Below are 21,314 nucleotides of genomic sequence, written 5' to 3' on the forward strand. Positions count from 1 at the left end.
TTAAATTTTCTGGCCGAGTACGGTGGCTCATGGCCATAATCCCAAGCACTTTGGGAGGCCAAGGCAGGCAGATCACGAGGTTGGGAGATCAAGACCATCCCAGCCAACATGGTGAAACCCCGTCTCTACTAAAAATACAAAAATTAGTTGGGTGTGGTGGCAGGTGCCTGTAGTCCCAGCTAGTCAGGAGGCTGAGGCAGGAGAATCGCATAAACCTGGGAGGCAGAGGTTGCAGTGAGCCGAGATCATGCCACTGCACTCTAGCCTGGTAACAAAGTGAGACTTTGTCTCAAAAAAAAAATAAATTTTCTTTTAAAAAATAATATTTTTTCTTCCCTTTTAAAATTTCTATTTTGAGATAATTATAGATTCACTTCTCTATCTTTTAAAAAACAAGAAATAAATTTTATTTCTTGGGGAAAATATTAGGTGCAACAAACTGAGTTAATATTTAGTTCATAAAATATTATCAGCTTGGTAGAAACCTCACTCTAGTTTCATTTTGTCTTATTTTGCCTTTCATCCTTGATGATCCAATACCTTGGACATGTATATATCTTTATAAATTAGATAGTCTGAGTATGTGTTTTTATTTATATAAATGTGTTCCTGTTATATATCAGCTACATTTTAGGAATCTTTCCCCTATTTCCAACTCCCTACTGCCATAAAAATACAGTAATAAACATCTTCATCATGTTGCCTAATGGATCTGTATGAAGGTTTTTCTAAAGGAAAGAGATTTTTCTGATGAAATGAGATTGCTGAGTCATACAGATTACGTACGCCTCTACATTGCCTAGGTTCTCTCCAGAATGGCTGTACCTGTTTATACTTTCAGTATCCATGTGTGAAGCTGCCTGTTTCTCCACATCCATGATGTCATCTTACTTAATTTTATCTTGATTTTGAATAGAAAGTGATAGTAATTTTAAAATTAAATTTTAAAAATTTCTCCAATGATTAATGAAGTTGGACATTTCTTCACATGCTTGTTGACTATCAGGATTTCATCTTCTGGGAATTACTTATTTATATCACTTGCCAATCTTTCAACGGGATTTCCAGTCTTTTTCATATGGAGTTGCAGGAGTTTCTTATGTATTTTAGAAATAAACCTCTTATTAGTGGTAAACATTGCAGATATCTTCCATTAGTCTATCATCATCTGTTAACAATGCTTTCACTGTAAAAACATTTTTAATTTTGATGTAAAGTCCATGAATATTTTCACCTTACGCTTGTGATTTGAGATGTTATATTTATTCCCGGTCACAAAAATTTTTTCTACATTTTCTGTGTTTTAAATTTTTAAAATCAAATTAATACATACACATGGCTGAAAAAGTAAAATGGTATTACAACGCTTATGACAAAATCAGAAGTATCCCTCCTACTTCCTAGAGGCAATTTCATTTAATTCTTCTTTTTTTTTTTTAAAGCTATTAGCTATTGCCCTCCCCTCCTTCTATAATAGATATCTCTATTGGCATGGGAGAGCTAGGGGTGGAAAGCCCACAGTTTTTTGATTTGAGACATTATCTGTTCACTTCCTGCTATGGTAGAGGAGGATATAGCCCTTTTACACTATTTACTCCCTTTTTTCATTTTTCCCAATATTGTTATAGTGCAATTTTAGCTTAAAATTTATATGTAATGTCTAAGTTATTATGACTAGAGAATCATTATTCACTAAGAAGTACACTATGGTTATCATTTCTTACTTGTATAACCTTATGATTTTTCTAAAGTCAATAGTGCCCCTCCCACCCTTGACTTTTACCTTTCTGTATCTCTATCACTAAATCTTCCAGACTCTTCTAAGGAACTGTAAAATCCCCTGGAATCTATTTACGACATGGTCAAACACACTGGAAGCCTTTCAGCCCCTTTACCCCTTTCTATCAACCTGAAGACAACCCAGCTGAAGCCCTCTGGTTTCCTATTCCAGTCTTTCCCTTAACCGGTCTGTGTATAATTCCTTCTTCTATAGGCCTCATGTCTTTCTCTTTCCTGGCCCCCTTCCTTGTTCTGGTAGAACTAATTAAGTTTCCTTAGAAAGTGGCACATGGGTGATAAGCTTTTTTGAGCTCTGGAATTTCTCAAAATGCATTTTTTCCCCCTGCAACTCGATGGGACATTTGACAGGGAATCAAAAATCCTAGCTTGAAATCATTTTACCTTCTAACTATTCTTTTCATTTTGCTTTGGATAAGTAAGTCATTTCAATCCCTGAATATTTGGATGTGATTTTTTTTTTTTTCATCTCCTTAAAGGTTTAAAAAGTTCTATCTTTGGTATCTTGAAAACTCATACAATGATGTGACTGGAGACAGGTATTTGTCATCCACTAGTGCTAGTAGGCACTGATGGAAGTCTGCAATCTGGAAACACGTTTTCCAGTTACAGGAAAAAGTCTTTTACTTACTTGATAATTTCCTTCCTTTTCTTTTTTCTGTTTTCCTTTTCAGGAACTTCTATTTGTTGGATATTGATTTCTTCTATTTTCTTTTCCTAATTTCTACCTGATTTTTTGCAATATTTTCTAAGAGAATTCTCAAATTTATCTTGTGACTCATCTACTGAATTTAAAAAATATTTATCATATTTTCTTTGAGACTTCTTGTTCTCATATTGCTCTGTTTCTTTCTGCTTTTTGCATTGTCCCTTTTTCCTTCAACGAAAACAGGAAATATCTGTTTGTTTTGATCTTTTTCTTTTCTTTTTTTTTTTTGAGACAGGGTCTCACCATGTGGCTGAGGCTGGAATTTAGTGGTGCGATCTCAGCTCACTGCAGCCTTGACCTCCCAGGCTCAAGCGATCCTCCCTCCTCAGCACCCAAGTAGCTGGCACTACAGGTGCACACCACCATGCCTGGCTAATTTTTGTATTTTTCATATAGACAGTGTTTTGCCATGCTGCCCAGGTGGGTCTTGAACCCCTGGGCTCAAGAGATCAGTCCACCTAAGCCTCCCAAAATGCTGGCATTACAGGTGTAAGCCACCATGTATCCCTGATCTTTTTCTTTTGTTAGATAATTTTGAAATGTCTACTGACTCTTGGGAATCTTAATGTTTATAACAGTCAGTAAAAAAGCTAAAGAGATTTTGTGTATATCTATGTGTGCACATGTGAGAGCAAACATATGATGTGCTTGTTAAGAAGGGACCTAGCCATCTCATTAGCGAGCCCCAAATGACATTATCAATAGGTCTTTTCTGGGTCATTCAGTGGACCCGAGAATCCACTGATATCCTCCGAGCAGAGTGGGGAAGAAGAGGCTACAGTCCCAAGAGTCAGTATTCTGGGAGCTAAGCAGAGGAAAGGCTTTCAGGTCTCGCCATTCAGTACATGGACTTTTGACAAATCTCACTATTTGTGGTTTCACACTTCTTTCTCTCACCAACCAGTGAGCCTGGTGCCCCTAAATTTGTGGTCTTGTGGTCTCTTTCGTTTAATTACTTCACAAAATTAACATATTGCTGAATTGGGGTGGTTGTCTGGTTTTCAGAGCTAGTATAACACTTTATGTGGACTTTGAATCAATTCTCTAATTTACTCTAGACTTCCGCTTCATTCTTGCCTCTCAAACTACTTGGTGTCTTATCATTTTGGTTGCCTGAAGCTTGTTCTCTAGTACATTGCTCGGGAAGGGGTGTGGGAACAGATTTCCTGAGCTCTTGCATGTTCTTAATAGTTTTCTGTGGCTTTCATTTTTGGAGGATGCTTTATCAATCCTTAAAATATTAAATCCTTAAAAATCTTTGACTTGTACTTTCCTTGGGTATCTTAAATGTGTTATTCCACTGTTGTTGTTTTTAGTATATTGCTACTATGAAAAAATCTGATGATAATCTCATTTTCTTTCCCCTTTAAGTGACATATTTTTTGCCTGAATGCCTAATACTTTTCCTTTTATTTATAAGCCATTAGTTTACTAGAATATTTTCTTTTGACTGGGTTGTCATGTATCTTAAGTTTCCTGTTTTTCATCTTATCTGCCATCCTACTAACTTGTTTATCTGTGATATCCATTCTGCCCCTTCTACTATTAAAGTCATCTATTTAGTTATTTCAGCAGTTCTGTTTTCATGTCAAGCATTCCCAATTTATTTTTCTTCCTAAATACCTTACCCTTCCTCATGTTACCAACATACTTCTTATCTCTTTAAGGTTATTTTTAATGTTTATTTTAAACCTGGCCTTAAAACTTTGCTTTATCTGGGCACAGGTTATTTCAGTTTGTATTTCTTCTATATCATTTATATTTTTTGTATATTTTTTCAGGTTCATTGACCTCCCTCTCTCATTTTGTGGTTTATCCAAGGTTTATGTTCTGGAGAGGGAGATCATTCAGTTTTCCAATTTCTGGAATTTCTTTGTAGGAGCTTGAGACAAGCAATTACATCTTCTCATTCTACCAAATGTAATACTTCAGTCATATTTACGTCAAATAGAGTGAGGAAAAAAAAAGTCCACTTGAATTTTTCACTAAATGTTTTTCTTTCTCAGTGGTTTGCTGACTTCAGTCTCAGACTCTTCCACAAGCGGCCTCAACTTAATGCATTACGGAGGCATATACTGCTTAGAGGAAGTGCTACTTATTATAACGACTTCAAAACATTGAATTTAAGAAGATGAGGCCGGGTGCAGTGGCTCAGGCCTGTAATCCCAGCACTTTGGGAGGCCGAGACGGGCAGATCACGAGGTCAGGAGATCGAGACCATCCTGGCTAACACGGTGAAACTCCGTCTCTACTAAAAAACACAAAAAACTACCCGGGTGAGGTGGCGGGTGCCCGTAGTCCCAGCTACTTGGGAGGCTGAAGCAGGAGAATGGCCTAAACCCGGGAGGCAGAGCTTGCAGTGAGCTGAGATCTGGCCACTGCACTCCAGTCTGGGCGATAGAGCGAGACTCTGTCTCAGGAAAAAAAAAAAAAGAAGATGATGAAAAAGTGCTGTACCCTCTCCCTACCTTTCCTATTGGTGATTATTTGCATTCACACAGAATTTATAAGTTTTTCTGTTTGTAACTTTGAAATAATATCAAAAATATCACAGCAAATGCATGGAGCAGATAAAACTCATTTTTTTTGGAACACACTATGCTTATAACTTTATAACTAGATTGAGTACCTTAGGTGGAAAGCCAGTTGAACCAGCACATCCTTTTTTCCTTAAGGTTGGTGTGTGAACTGGAAGTGGAGTGGAGTCTACAGTCTGAACCCAGGAGCAAAAAAGGAAATAAATGTCATGAAACACTCCATTAATTTCAAATATAACTAGAAAGAAGCCAAAATAAATAAAACCAAACAAAACATCAATAAGGTAAAAAGTTCTACTAATTAATAATAAAGAAAACCTCAATAAAGCTAAAATTCTCATAGTGCTGATAATTTAAATCTCTGCCTGCAATATCTACAAATGAAATATTTGTTCAATTAGTAAGTTACTTCAGTCTGGAAATACAAAAATAAATCATTTGGATCAAATGATCCAAATAAAAAAAGCCATAGCATGTGGCCTACACAAATATGAGGATATTAATTTTTACATTCATCTGAATTTGCCAAATTCTAAAAAATGTCTGAAAATGATTTATAATAAAATATTTAGAAGATTCTTTTAACTACTCAACTTTCATACACAGAACATATATTACATATATAGAACACAGCTCTGCATGTGACTACATAGACAGATAGAGACTGACACCGGGATTTTTGTGCAGAAATTAATTTCCAAAGAAGGGAATTATTTAATTTTATTGGAATTATTTAATATTATTGGAATTCTGACCTTAATACAAATTTAGTCACATACCGTATCTTTCTTGGGTAGCTATGTAAAATATGGTCTTCTTTTATGGGATTTTATTGTAAGCTATTTCTTTGAATGAAAAGAACCAATAATTTCACTGGATGTTATTATGGGGAAAAACGAGCCACTGCTTAATCAGCAAAGTAGTTAAAAAAAAAAAAAAAAGACATGGAAAGTAACTTCCTTTCAGGATGCCAAGCAAAAGAATAAAAGGAAAAAGCCAGTCTTTGTATAAAGTACAGAATACTTTAAAATATTACAAGAAAAATGGATGGTCGTTTCTTTGCTGTTACTATACAACCTCGCCTTTGTTGTTACTATACAACAATCTATCTTTGTTGTTACCATACAACCTCCAAAAACAGAATATTTATATAGCCTTTTTTTTTTTTTTTTTTTGAGACGGAGTCTCGCTCTGTCGCCCAGGCTGGAGTGCAGTGGCCGGACCTCAGCTCACTGCAAGCTCCGCCTCCCGGGTTTAGGCCGTTCTCCTGCCTCAGCCTCCCGAGTAGCTGGGATTACAGGCGCCCGCCACCTCACCCAGCTAGTTTTTTGTATTTTTTTAGTAGACACGGGGTTTCACCGTGTTAGCCAGGATGGTCTCGATCTCCTGACCTCATGATCCGCCCGTCTCGGCCTCCCAAAGTGCTGGGATTACAGGCTTGAGCCACCGCGCCCGGCCACACTATGGCCTTAAAACAAAATTCAGTCGAGTTTCTCAGAGTTTTCTGTTTGTGAGTTTAGCTCTAATTTAGATTTTATTTACTTTTAAATAGCTTAAAAAGTTTTTAACCAAACTTATAATTTAACATTTGAAAAGAAAAATATGAAAGATAAAAGAGAAGAAAGCTGAAAATCTATATAAAAGTTAATAAAAAACAATAGGAAACAAATTTGTCAAATTTACATAGAAAGTCCAAAGGTTATTAGAATTAAAAAGAATTGAGCAAGGGTGCTGGATACAAGATATACAGAGTTTATAAAGACAAGGCAATGCACAGTAAGAAAATGTATTTAAAAAGAATCCCATTTACCATAGCAACAAAAAATTTAAGGTACCTAGGAACAAATCTAACAAGCAATATGAAATACACTGAAAATAATGAAACTTTATTGAAGGATATAAGAGAATCCCTAATATGTATACTATGTTCATAAATGGAATACTCAGTATCATGAAAGATGTCAATTCTCCTCAAACAGATCTATAAATTAATGCAATTCCAATCAAAAATCCCATGTGAAACTTGACAAGCTGATCTTAAAAGTAATATGAAAAACTAAAAGGTCAAGACAAAAAGGAAGAAGAAGGTAAGTGGGATGGCTCACCATACCAGGTATCAGGAATTATTTTAGAGTGAAAGTAATTGTAATTAAGACAATTTACTGTCAATGCAGGAGTAACCAAAAGAACAACGGAAAAGAATTGAGAGTATCCAAACAGATCCATGCATATAATGCAGAAACAGACATTACAAATCGATGGGAAATATAGCAGGGTCACGTGTTCATATGGGAAAAAGACATTAGAAGCCCATTTCCCATTATACATAGCAATATATATCAGTTTGATTAAGGTCCTGAACAAGTAAAAGCAAAATTTAAAAACTTTTAGAAGAAAATATAGAAGAAAATCTGTATAATCTCTGCAAAGAGAAGAACTGCTTTAAAAAGACATAAAAAGCAGAAGTCGTAAAGAAAAAGACTGATAAATCTGGCTATTTTAAAATAAAAACTTTTGCAAGACAAAAAGACACCACAAATAAAATTTTAAAATAAGCCACAGACTGGGAGAAAATATTTGCAATGCATATAGCTAGCAAAGAATTAGTATCTAGAGTATATAATGAACACAAAAAGCTATAGGAAAAATGATTCAATAGAACAACAAAGGACACAAACAGGCAAATCATCAGTGGTCAATAAACATACAAAAAGATGCTGAATAACACTAGAAAACAGATGCAAGGTAAAACAAAACTGACACTTCATATCCATCAAGCTGGCAAAAGTTAATGTGTGACAGTGAGGTGAGGATGTGGGGAAATGGAGAACTCACACACACTGCTGGGGGAATGAAAATTGGTCCAACCGCTGTGGAAAACAATTTGGTAAGAAACAGTTGAACTTGAAAATACATACAACATACAACTCAGTAATTCCACTAAGTATATATGCCAAACAAACTCTGCACATTTGCAAAAACAGATATGAGGATATTCACTTCAGCACTGATAACAATGAAAAACTGGAAAAACCAAAATATCCAACTATAGGAGAATGGATAAATAGTTGTGATATATGCCACAGTTATAATGAATGAACTAAATGAACACATATCTGTAGGAATAAACCTGAAAAGCAGACTATTGAATGAAAAAAATCACAAAAGGATACAGGTAATACTTATGTAAATTCTAAACACATAATAAGCACTACTATATGTCATTTATGGATACAAATGAAACGAACATGTAAAACCAAGAAAGGGAAGATGCACATCAGTTTCAGGATATTTAGATATGTCTGGGAAAGAAGAGTGGGGAATGGTATACACCAGGATGTTTCAACTGTTTCTGAAATATATTTTCTTTGAATAAAACTCTGAAAAACAATTAAGCAAAATTTTCATATCTGTTTAATCTGTGGGTGATACTTACATGGGTGTTTATATTCTCTGAATGCTTGAAATATTTTATCATTAAAACAAAAATGGATAATCTCAAAATATTAAAACAATTATAACTAAAAACACAAGAGGGTCTCATTAACCAGTTTGGGGGAGTCTATCACAGAGTTAGAAAAAACAAATCAGAACTTGACTACAATCTCACACTTCGCTTCAGACAGCTCTTCAGATTGGACTATCTGCTTCTATTGGAATGCTAAACACAGCTCTGGAGATTTTAAAAAAAGGAAAGCAAAGGAGCTTTGTCTGAATTGTGATGCTGAATGAAGAACCAGAGCTGAATCTTAAGGTAGGATGGCATGGACTGAGGTACAATATTCTTTGGACTTGTGGAAGAAATGATCTCTGATGAGAAAATTGGCCTATTGGCTATTTAAAACCATTGATTGACATTTAGTGTAAACACAGCACTGTTTTTTGCAGTACTAAATGCCAGGATTTAGTTGACTGTTACCAATTTAGCAGTTAGAATGAACTATTCAGTTGCCAGAAGTGGCTATTTTATTTTTCAGCTCTACTTATGATGTAACAGGTTAGTTATATCATGACTTATTACATTTATTAGAAGAATTAAAATATGAGAATGGCACCTGCACTGCCATTTGCCTAGAGTTTCTAATAATTCAAAAATTTACATAATTCATCTTCTGTTCTACACAGTTCTTTAATTAAAGACTATCTTTCTAGTTAGTTTTGTCTATTTCAGGTTGACTATTTGAGGACAATATGCTCTTTAGTTTTTTACTTCTACCTACATTATCAGTTAAATGTAATGATCTCCAACAGACTGTAACTTATTACATAATATATTTGGTTAAGAGGAGAGAGACAGACTTGTTTTATTCAATTCCCTCTTTCCTGACACAAGTGAAAAGTTGGGGAGCAGGGCTGCTCCAATGAGGCACCTTAACTGGCTCAGCTTCACTAGATGTGGAAGGAGATGTGGACCGTGACTGGATGTGAAACTTGACGCTCGGGTTCCATACATATGTGTTCTCAACGGGATCAGTCTAGGAAAATAAGTCAGGAAAAACAAAAACCCAAAAAATCACTTTTAAACAATGTGCAGCTCTTAGCAAATTTCTGTAAGGCATGATTACGACAACATTTCTTGAGAAAGGAGGATAACAAACTTTAGTTTGAATATTCACATTAGGGATACATCATTATACAAAAGCATAACCACTAGCTCTAATGTAAACAAGGATTGACACAATAGTTAACCAAAGGCTCCTCCCTGATCTTCACTGTTGATCTCTTACTTTGAGCACTGGTCCTACCACACATTCTACGTTGGTATTCCACATGGAACTTTTTATTTCACAAAACGAATCATACATGTAAAATAAATGTGGAGTACTTAATAGAGATACATACTGCAGATTAAAGATAATTTTGTCCTTGATAAGAATGAAGTTTGGTCTTTTACTACTCATCAACTGAAAGTAAAAAAAACCCTAACCTATCAGTTTTGTGCAGGACACTAAAGGAAGTCTTCCCTTTATTTTGTACCAGTAGAAAAATCAGCACTTATGTTCAGTCGCATCCTTTTAAACCAAGTATTTTTAGAAATTAAAAATGCTTTGGGTTAAAATTTAGCATAAAACATCTTATGAAGCATACTGATTGACTAGTCAGTTTGGCAAGTTTCATAGTTACTAGGATTGAGTTTTTAAAATGATAGGACAATGAAGGCAATTTGGAAAAGTGGTTCTGGAACTTATTCTGAATATGTTGTACAACAAAACAATGCTTAGATCAGAAGTCACAAATCATAAGAACAGCATCAGTTTAAGAATTCAAACATGAACTTGTAATTATTTTCCTTTGTTCTTACTATGGCTATATTTTAGAGGGAAGACATGATGATAATGTACCCCTTAGAAATGCCATTGCTGAAAGATTCAGGTGCAGCTGAGACTGTCGGCAAAGTAGAACTATTAAAACAATGAATTAAAACACAATGCCCTGTACTCAAAACTAAGTGAAAAGCAAAATTTCTTTAAAATTCTGGGTTGAATGATAAATAATTGAGAACAGAAATACTTGGAAAAGAAGGTTCCCCTAGAAATTAACTTCATAGATTTGTTTTTAGTTCAACAGAACTCTCTATGTGGCTTCAATCTCTAAGGGCACAAATTGTTTTCTCAAGTTGGGGATATTTTCCTATTGATAATTAATGTAGAACACTGTTATCCATGTATATGTTGCATATGTTAAAAACAGTCAACTTTTGTTCAATGTGGAGAATTTTAAAAATCTGGCAAGTGTATGGGAGGAACAGGCTAGCAGGCTGGGTAACACCATCGTAGCCCTCCATTGGTGCCCACTATGGCCTTCCTGGGTGGTGGGCATGGAAAGGTATTCTGGTAACCACAAACCCACCGCCAGGCCATAAACTTTCAGTTAGTGGATTTGGGAAAAGTAGGGAGAAGAAGGGTCTCAGTGAAGGCATTAGGGGTCTTGGAGCAGCAACCATTTACCAACTGCTAGGATACTCAGTATTTTAAAAAGTGGCACCACTGAACTAAAGCTTACCAGCTGAGTATCAGCTCTGTACGTGTGATGTGGCTGATTTCATGCAACTAGTATGCCTTGTGAAGTTGGAGAGCCAGGCTTGTATCCCATTTCTTGAGTCCAAATTCAGCACTATTTTTGTTCTATCAGAGGCATCTCCACAGCAGAGTAATTTACTCAAAGTAATTTAATAATCAAGGAGGTTAAGTTATATTATCTCCTTTCCTGATAGTAAATTTTGACCAGGAAAAGAAAAAGTGGAAGAAAATGGGACTCAAGACACATTTTGCCCAGTTTACAATTTTATTCAGGGACAGCCATGGAGAGAGTAATCAGTTTAGATTATAAATATAAAATATGACCCTGAGTTGGGAATACGGCAGAAATATCTTTCAGTTTCTAAAATCTCCTCCTCCTAGTTTTCATAAGATTATATACACTGCAAGGAGAATTAGGAGTCCATGGAGAGGGGCTTCAGTTAAAATGGAATTGAGAAGCAAAGCAGAATTGATACATTTTATACCAGTAAGAACTTAAAACTGACTGAAATATCAATTCAGGAAGTTTTAAGGTATCTAACTAGGGGACGTTCTATGTGTAAAAAACCGGGCCATCTTAAGAAAATTTAAAAGTTTCTGACCCGTTGCAAAAGTAAAGCTTTAGCCCCACAGCCTGACTGAAAGACATAAAATGAGAAGTTCGTGTGTGAAAGGTAATGCTGTGTATATGTGAATAGCTGATATAACGGCTTTGTGTATCTGGGTTTGATTATTTCAAAAACTCTTTAAAAATGGGAAAGGCCAAGTGTTTGCTGTTTCCAAAAGCACTGGTTGAAATTTTACAGCAGGTCTGCTCTTTGAGCTGTTTAAACACATGCTGACAGAAGTTGGGCATACTGTCTTATACTTTCTCGCATTAAAATTAGAAAACACTGCCTTATGCCATTTTGTCAGTATACGGTCTAATGGAAGGTTATATCATGAAATCAGCAAACCTAAAAAGCAGCGCTTTCTCTAGCCCCAGAGCTGGTTGTTAAAACACTTACCAGCATGTTTGCTGATCCTATGAAAATGTGATATTGTGACAGTGGGATATTGGAGAAAGGAAAAATACACTATCAGTTTAATTTGTGACTACACAAATTAGTAACTCTTAAATAACTCTTGAGGCTTTTAACACACACCTCTTGGCTCCTCTGTCAAGTCTTATTCTCCTAACTAGGTTTTCTCCATCAATAAAAATGAAAGAGAATATGGATATGGATAGATTTAAGTGATTTTCTTTGCTGAATGAGGTAAAAGGTGGTTATTCAGAAATAGAAAATATTCATTTTAAATGCAAATACTTAATTGTAATAAAGTAGAATAATGAAAATTACCATACTAGCTTTTTAGAGTTGTATATTCTTAAAGTAAAAATCAGTTTCAGAGTTCAAACAAAATCAAGTAACTTTTCCTTTAAAAAATAGTAAAAGTAAGTGAAAATACTGAAATATTTTAAGATGGTGTCAGGCATATTAAAAAGTTGAACTATGTCAATTATAGTGATAGTCGTATCTTTAATTTTAAAAACCTATGAATATAATAATTAAAATTTAAAAATTACCACTTTACTTTCAAAGTGTGTTTCTTTTAACGACAAAGGACAAAGCTTGGTAAAGATGAATAAACTCAGGGCAAAAACCATTTCAAATATCAAAAAAAAAAAAAAAGTCCAGGACTTTTAAATGAAACTAATGCTAATAACATTAATAGATTTAAATATTTCATTTCATTTCTTGGTTACCACCAGTGTAAACAATATCTCAAAAGTGGTGTAACACTAAAAATAAGAAAAATACAAATCACTTATTTTCCTTATTCAAGTTTTAATTATCACCAACCAGAATGGAATTTTCAGGAAGTTACTAATTTTAACCACAAGTAAATGCTTACCAATGCATTTATAATTAATGGCTTATTCTATCCACTAAAAAGCAATTAATTCTATTAAACTTTCAGAATATTCAGTGAATACATGCTGGCATTTAAAGATAGCCTATGATTCAGTTTAACAATGAATTGTCAATGACTCTGATATAGTATAGCAGCAAAGCAACTGATTAATACCATTAGTTATTTTATTACGAAGTATTTTAAAACCTTAAAAACAAACGTAATCATTATTAATATTATATTTTAGTCACGGAAGTTAAAATATTCTTTTTGTCATTTTTGATGCGCTAAAATACTATAGCATTAAGTATAATAATGCAGCAAAAGCTAATAAACATACATAAATAGCAGAGATATTATAAATTCAATATAAGAAATATCTTTAAGTAAATGCAATTTTTTCTTTCTTTTTTTTTTTTTGGTTAGCTAATTTTCTTTTCCTAAGTAAACATACTTTAAGGTGTTACTCTGACGAAGTCATTAGAAACATCTACTATACTTCAGTATCATTTTTACTTAACGCTCTGTTAAAAAAGAAGAAAAGCTGAATATTAGTGGTACTGTCCACACTGTGAAACATTTTAATGCAAAATGTTCATAATGGTCCCTGAATTTATTGGATTTTTCTACTAAAAGATCCTCAAATGTATTTTTACAGTAGTACATTGAAAAAGGTTTTTCCTCCCCCCTCAGGATCACAGAACTGATTTTTAGATGACCCGCTTATCAAGAATTCCTCAAATTATGGACAGTATGGTTTTCCCATAAATAATAAAAATAACTAAAACCACTCATCTTGAATATGTATCAACAGGCCTTTTCTACTGCCTAAATACTTACAGATTTGTACAAGTAACAACCCTCTCACAAGAAACCTTGTTTCAAAGTAGAAAACACCAAGATTTGATATGGATTATACATGGTCAACCTACTAAAAACTAGCTTGCATCTAACAAGTTGTTTGTTATTGCTAAACATAAAACTGTAAGTTAAAAAGTACCAATTTCTTTTCTTTTTTTTTTTTTTTTTTTTTTGAGACAAGGTCTTTCTCTGTTGCCCCCAGTGTAGGGCAGTGGCACAATCATGGGTCACTAAAACCTTGAACTCCTGAGCCGAAGAGATCCTCCTACCTCAGCCTCTAGAGTAGCTGTGACTATGGGTATGTGCCACCATGCCTGGCTAATTTTTAAAAAAATTTTTTTGTAGAGGTAGGGTCTCCCTATGTTGCCCAGGATGGTCTCAAACTCCTGGGCTCAAGCAATTCTCCTGCCTCGGCCTGCCAAAGTGCTGGGATTACAGGCTTGAACTACCATACCTGGCCAAAATCCAGTCTCTATCAATTTTCTTTATTCTTTAGCTAGAAGTATTTTGAAAACAAAGTGGAAGATAATTTAGTATTTTGTATTTAGAACACGTATAAACTCAAATCTTCAGTGATATATTTATTTCTGTTAACTGAGCTTATGATACAAAAACAGTATTATAGAACTACTATGTCATCTGGAAAACAGTAAATACATTTTATTGCTCTAGAACAAATCCTAACAAATGACTAAAGGTTATGACCAGTAACGGTAAGCTTCCTAGTTATATATAATGCACCTTGTTTCCCTTTAACAATTTATTCTCAAGTTATTTTCAATATACTGATTTGAATATTTAGTCTGGAGAATTTACACATATTCTAAGAAAACATAAAAGAAAGTTAAGCCATATGTGGGCTATAAAATCTCTGCTCCAAACTCTAAAGGAACAATCTGAAATAAGACATTCAGCGTTTCTCACTATTAATGAAAGCACTGTGGAAATCTCCCTCATCATTTCTATTTGGACATTAACAATACCATCAATAAAAATTTTTCTTCTACTATACTTAATACTACTTATAAACAAAAGTATTCAAACTGTAAATGAGGTTTAATAGCATAGTAGAAAAAAGAATGCAAGAAACATTATTTTGTAATACTACCGCATTCATACATTTCATAGATATTTAATTTTAAATTTATTAAAATACTGTACATTTTCTTGTCTAAGAACATGGTATACAACATAAAATCTTATGCTACTGTTACAACAGAGGCCATTGTTAAGAATGGTAACTATTTGTGTCCTACTGAAATACACCGATGTCTCCGGGAACACTGAGGTTCTACACCACGCCATTGAGATGCTTCTACTTAACAGCTGAGTAATTTGTAATTCTTCAAGCATCTTCACAGGCACTATTACTTTTCAGTGGCTGACTTTTTTTGTCAGATACTTAACCAAAGATAAACTGAAGGAGGCCAGGAAAGCAGATAACCAAGCTTATTATATCTATGTTTAAAATAATCATATGTAATTATAAGTCAATAGATTATGGTTAATTACAGTTTATTCATATCCCATAGATTAAAGACATAGAATTAAGGAGAGACCTTATAACAGCTATTTCCCTCCACAATTTTTTTCTTATTTCAAGATTCACAAAAAATGTTCTAGGTGGCCAAGGCCCCAGAATGTCTGCAAGGCAAGTGAGACAAAATTAATCCATAATAAAATTAGAGAAACAAATCCCAAATTATAACCTTATTAAGAAAAACAAGTAGTTAAAAAGTTAGTCAATTCACAGGCTGATGATTTGACCCTAATATAATTGGGCACACAACATACTGGTTTTCCCTTCTAGAGGTTATGTAATGTAATCAACATATATTCAAATTCATTTGATAAATCCAAATATCTAATGGTTTTAAGTCTCGATAAGTTTCAAAATAATCAAGCTATCAGTTGAACTAGTAATCTTTCATAAACACAATTAACGAGATATCACTTGAATGCAGTTCTGCTGGCCATTGTACAGGTATCCGAAATGCTTATTCATTATTAAGCAGCAATCCAAAAATGTTATATATGCTATATTAGAGTTATTCAAATTTATTTTACAACCAACCCTCCATCATACCAGAAAGACACAACCACAGGAAGCAGCAGGCCACCCCAACTGCTTCCCATGCCTACCACAAACCAGAGAATTCCCTCATCTAGAACTTTCCGAGTCCAAGAATTCTGAATGTAAAGTGTTGATCAATCTCCATGGAGATGGCCGGTGAACATTATGAACTTGTACCTATCACTGACTTTCCTTTTTAATGTTACCATTTTACATAGTATATGAAATCCCAACACTGTCAGCTACCCTGTCGCTTTTCCAATAGGGAGTATGTATGTGTGTATATGACTAGTGTCGGGATGTAGAAAAATTCCAACTCTGGGCATGTCAGAATCTTGTAGCACAGGGGTAGTGGCTGACTCATTTCAAGTTGAGAAACACGGAGCTAGCATTAGTATAGGAAGATATTTACAGTTTGTTAATAATACATATATAAATAATGTTACTGATATTTTTTAAATCTTGGAATTATGTTAGAATAGAAAGGATTTATTATTAACATTATTTCTGCAGATCTAGATATATATTTTGGGAGATTCCTTTGAACTACATTGGAAAAAACCCCAAGATTTCTCCAGAACTGATTTACATAAAATTGTAGTCAATCAAAAAGATGTATAATTTATTCCAGATCATTTTTGAATTTTGTACAACATGAATTACTAAGTTTTCTTTCTACATAATTAAAATCTCTAAGAAACAATCTACATATTTGCTTACAACAGATTCTTAGGAGCTCATGTACTTTATCTCTGACTAATTTAGAAGGCATACTTTAGGATCACTTTTCCCCTTGATCAAAATAAAAAAGATATCTTATCATTTTAGTAGTTTGGTTGTAGTAATTTATATGAACATTCCTAAAGCTTTGCGGCCAAAGCCAAAAAATAAAAAAAACACATAAAAGCAGCACAGCAACAGCAGGAGCAGCAGCACAAACATGCAATAAATGTAATAATATACCACAAAAACATTAACAGGCTCCGCAATCACAGGCAAAAGGATGAGAGAGGGGTAAAAAGGCCTCAGGATGGGTAAATAAAGTGCAAAAGTCTCTTACACGTCTGCCTTTGCTAGCTGGAGTACAGGATGGAGAGCGCTTCAACAAAGAAAGGAGAATACAACATGTTACAAATATTTACACACATAAGACTCTCAAGGACTACTATTGTATTAACAGACAAAGTATATAAACATACACAGAAGGCCACCGTTTTGGATAGGTTGAACGTACATGTATTTTTAGGAAAACCTGGAGGATAGGATGGTAAAGAAACAGTTGTTTGGACTACGTCTAAGGTTGATAAACTTTTCACTGGCTCATGTACAGTGACCCACACAAAATAAGGCTTCATCAAGTGACGGACAATTTCTTTTCTGGAAAGGCTGGCAGTAGCAGACTGGAACAAATGAGAACAAAAAGGATCTAGTGCTCATTTAGTGCTGGCAAACATTTAATAAAATAATGAACTAGCCTGGTCTTAGACATTTACCTACCAAATATTTACTCTTTTAAAAAATGATTCTTTTAAATAACAAGGGCTAAGTTAGGATTTCAGAATTAAAGATAATACATTAAAATAAAAAGTTATTTGAACAATACTCCATCCTGACTCAACTTCAGCCGTAGTCAAAAGAGGGACTTTCACCTAACATTAAAGAATTAAGTAATTAGGAAAAAAGTAACAATTATCTCAAAATATTTTTGTGATGCTCCAGCAGTAGAGCTTCACTAATATGAACCATATCTACTTCAGCAATTTCTAACATTCAATCCAACCTAATGTTTACTGTGAGCTTACAATATGTTGGATACTAAGCAGACTTCGCAAGGGACTGAAAGATAAACAAGACATGAAAGTTCACAGACTGGCAGAGAAGACATCATGCTAGCAACAATGTGACAAATGCTATCATTGAGATACATAGAAGGTTTGCATGGGAACCTAGAGGAGGGACAGACAAGATTTTCATGGGGACCTAGAGGAGGGAACTTATAGACTAGGTCTACAGGAGTTATAGAAGATTTAAGAAAAAAGTGAAAAGTTCAAGAATGAGAAACACTACCAAAAATTCAGTATTAGTGTTACAATAACTCTGGCAGATAAGTAAATAGGAACTACTATTTTTTTTTCTTTTGAGACAGAGTCTCGATCTGTCACCCAGGTGGATGCAGTGGTGCGATCTTGGCTCACTGCAACCTCCACCTCTCGGGTTCAAGCGATTCTCCTGCCTCAGCCTCCTGAGGAGCTGGGATCACAAGTGCGTACCACCATGCCTGGCTAATTTTTGTATTTTTAGTAGTTTCACCATGTTGGCCAGGCTGGTCTCGAACTCCTGACCTAAGTGATCCACCTGCCTCGGCCTCCCAAAGTGCTGGGATAACAGGTGTGAACCACCGCGCCGGGCCAGAACTATTATTTCTTTCCATAGGAAACTGGAATGGAAGATAACTTGAACACTGTCCTATGGAGTTAATAGTAAACCAGGATTAGAAGGCCTGGAGAGTTCTAAAGAAGTTTTTCCATTATGGAGGTTAAAGTCTCAGGTTCACACCTAGTTACTTTTCCTCAGTTATTAATGGGAAGAATCTCTCTCTCATCCCTTCTTGCCCCCAAAACCAAACAACCAAACAATAAATCAACTCCAACTCTTCCTCTAGCTATCAATTAATCTCTCCCTTCTTCCTTAATAATCATAACAACATTTATTATGTGCAGAGTATATGCAGATCCTTTTCAAAATTCTTTACATACATGAATTATTTTAATTCTCACAGAAACCCTATAAGGTAGGAGTTATGATCCTAATTTTAAAGATGAAGGCGGATCAACTTGCCTAAGGCTATGAAACTATTAAGTGGTAGGGCCAGGATTCAAACTTCCTCAGCTAGACTTCTGAAAAATGGTATGCAGTCACTGTCTGTACTTTCTAAACTTCCAATTAACTTCTAATACAGTGCAATTCAGATTCCGCTTTGATCTGATATTCAGCAGGTCAGTATTTCCAGTTTGTCCTATCTGACCAGCCACCTCTGCCATACTGTCACACTGACCATTCTCCTCCTTAATATTCTCCACTCCTCTAGTTTTTCTGACAGGTACTTTCCTGAGTAACAGCATACTTCTCAACTATTGCTCTTTCTTCACTTTTGTGGAGTCCTATTCCTTCACCCTTTCTTCAATGGAGATTCCAGTTTTCTGTCCTTGGCTCACTGCTACAACCTGTCCATCGGGGAATCTCATCCACTTTCAACTCTGATTATTTCCAAATCTCTGTTGCCAGTTCACTCCTCTTCCTTAAACTCCTGACGCATATATTAAATATCTGACTGTCTGCTGGACATCTCCAACTGGATGTCCCTTAGGAATCTCAAACTTGTCCAAAATGAAGCTGTCATCTTTCCCTTCTGTTAAATCTTTTAATAATTATTACATATGGGACTGCTTAAACTTAAGCTCCGTAATATGCAGTATAAAGTTGAGAAGCACAGACCCTCATTCTGGCCTTTGCCAATGTCTTCATACTCATTTCTCAATCCCTTCCTCACCCTTTTTGTTTGCCAAGAAAGGGACAATTCAAACTAAATTGAAATCTCCCTCTGCCCACAACCCCATAACTCCCTGCTCCCTCTCCCCACAAGTTCGCTCCGCCTGTCTAGAATATACTCCTCATATGTAGTTCTTTTATGATTTTGCTGAACATACTCATCTGTGAAGACCCAGCTCAGGCATTATTTCCTTTAGTAAGCTTTTCTGGATCCTCCTGGTTCAATCCGAAATCTCTCTTCTTTGTATTCCCATGATATACAATCTTTATCTTTTATTACTGTACTTCCCACATGGTGTTATAGTTATCTGGTTATATATTTCCCATTAGACTGTCAGGGCAGGAAATATCGTATTTATGCTTAAGGGCAGGAAATATTATGCTTAAGGGCAGGAAATACTGTATTATGCTTAGCATAAGCCTTTAAACTTAAAAATTCTCAATAAATATTGAATGAATCCTTCTGAACGTCCATAGCACTCATGGCATTTACTGCTAGGTATTTCTCATGGCATTTATTGCTTTCCACATTGCATAATGCGTAACTGTATAATTATTTTTCTAATTATAAAAAAAGCATTTTGAGGTCTATTTCCACATCTGCTTTGTCTTTGTATCCATTATGCCCAGTATATTACTACCCATGTAAAAAGTGCTAAAATGTTTAACATTAAAAAAAAACAAAAACTTTTTTGGCTATCTCTACTTTTAAGACTAGAGTCTGGAGTGTGCTAAAACCATGAAAAAGAGCATGAATATCTCAAAATAAATATATTATCACTACACTAAAACAAGTTAAAATGTATCCTGAAACTATCTTTGAAAATGAAGGACAACACATTTTCTAAGCCAATATCATTTAAAGCTAATAATGATACTATCACCACAGCAATGATTTCTTACCAAAGTGTTTACCTAGAAATTGTCTAATTTTTATGTTTTCAACAGAAAAGGTGAGTTAGAGGAAAACACACCCACACACTTTCTCCCTCATATATACCTACACACACTGTGGTTTTTTATAAACACTAAAATTGAATTCATGGCAAACACTGTAAACCAACACCTTGTCTTAACGTGCAACCAAATACCACTTTAAAACATGTATTTCATATATAGGTCTATGACTTGCCACCAAAACTTTAAGATTGAATATGAAGGTATGCACACAAGCAGAAATCAAAAGAAATAATCTCAGGAGTATATAATTTGGCTAATAATTTTTAAGGTTCAATTAATTAATTCTAGAGGTCTTATTTAATAAAATACCAAAGAAGAAATGGACTACGTAATCATGTCTTTCCCTTTAGATTGTCTAAATATATTATTATATATGGGATAAAATATGTAATATATACAATTATATTCAACATCATATATTGCCTAAGTTGAGGAAAAAATGCATGTAACTTTCTGAAATATGCAATCTTCAGGTAGGGTTGTGGTGAATATGTGGACAGAACTTGTAAAAACAAGAATTGAATGAGCAAATTTCAGGAATGCCAAAGAAGCTAGGTCTGATTTTGGTCATAGGATTAAAAATCTTTAAAATGTATGTTTTAAAATTCTATTTCCTACCAATTCTCACACACAATTGACCATCCCCCCAAGTATCGCTGAAACTATGCTGCCAAGCCTCAGATTTCTGTAACTGATTGTAACAGAATGTAAAAGAAGCTGGAAGATAAAACCATGTTAAATCAAGAGATAAATTAAAGAAGTTAGAAGCCATGACTGAAATTAAATATTTTGAAGCATCTTAGTAAGATGTTATACAAGGTTAAAACCAAGTCCAGAACTCAGTCTGTCAATATTGTCAGACTACTTGCTGAATGGAAAACAATATTAGGGGGACCAGACAGTTAGGCTAT

The 21,314-nt window shown here is 34.7% G+C and overlaps 1 protein-coding gene across 1 annotated transcript in view; it reads right to left on the reverse strand.

The window, feature by feature from the left end:
* Positions 1–21,314, reverse strand: part of CDC42BPA (CDC42 binding protein kinase alpha (DMPK-like)) — a 314,354-nt gene that overhangs the window by 52,613 nt on the left and 240,427 nt on the right. The window contains exon 21 of the mRNA XM_011948976.1: positions 5,136–5,219. Within this exon, the coding sequence (XP_011804366.1) occupies positions 5,136–5,219 (84 nt within the window). The remainder of the gene's footprint in view (positions 1–5,135; positions 5,220–21,314) is intronic.

The sequence above is a fragment of the Colobus angolensis genome, unplaced genomic scaffold (assembly GCF_000951035.1).
Source record: "Colobus angolensis palliatus isolate OR3802 unplaced genomic scaffold, Cang.pa_1.0 Scaffold288, whole genome shotgun sequence".
Classification (NCBI taxonomy): Eukaryota; Metazoa; Chordata; class Mammalia; order Primates; family Cercopithecidae; genus Colobus; species Colobus angolensis.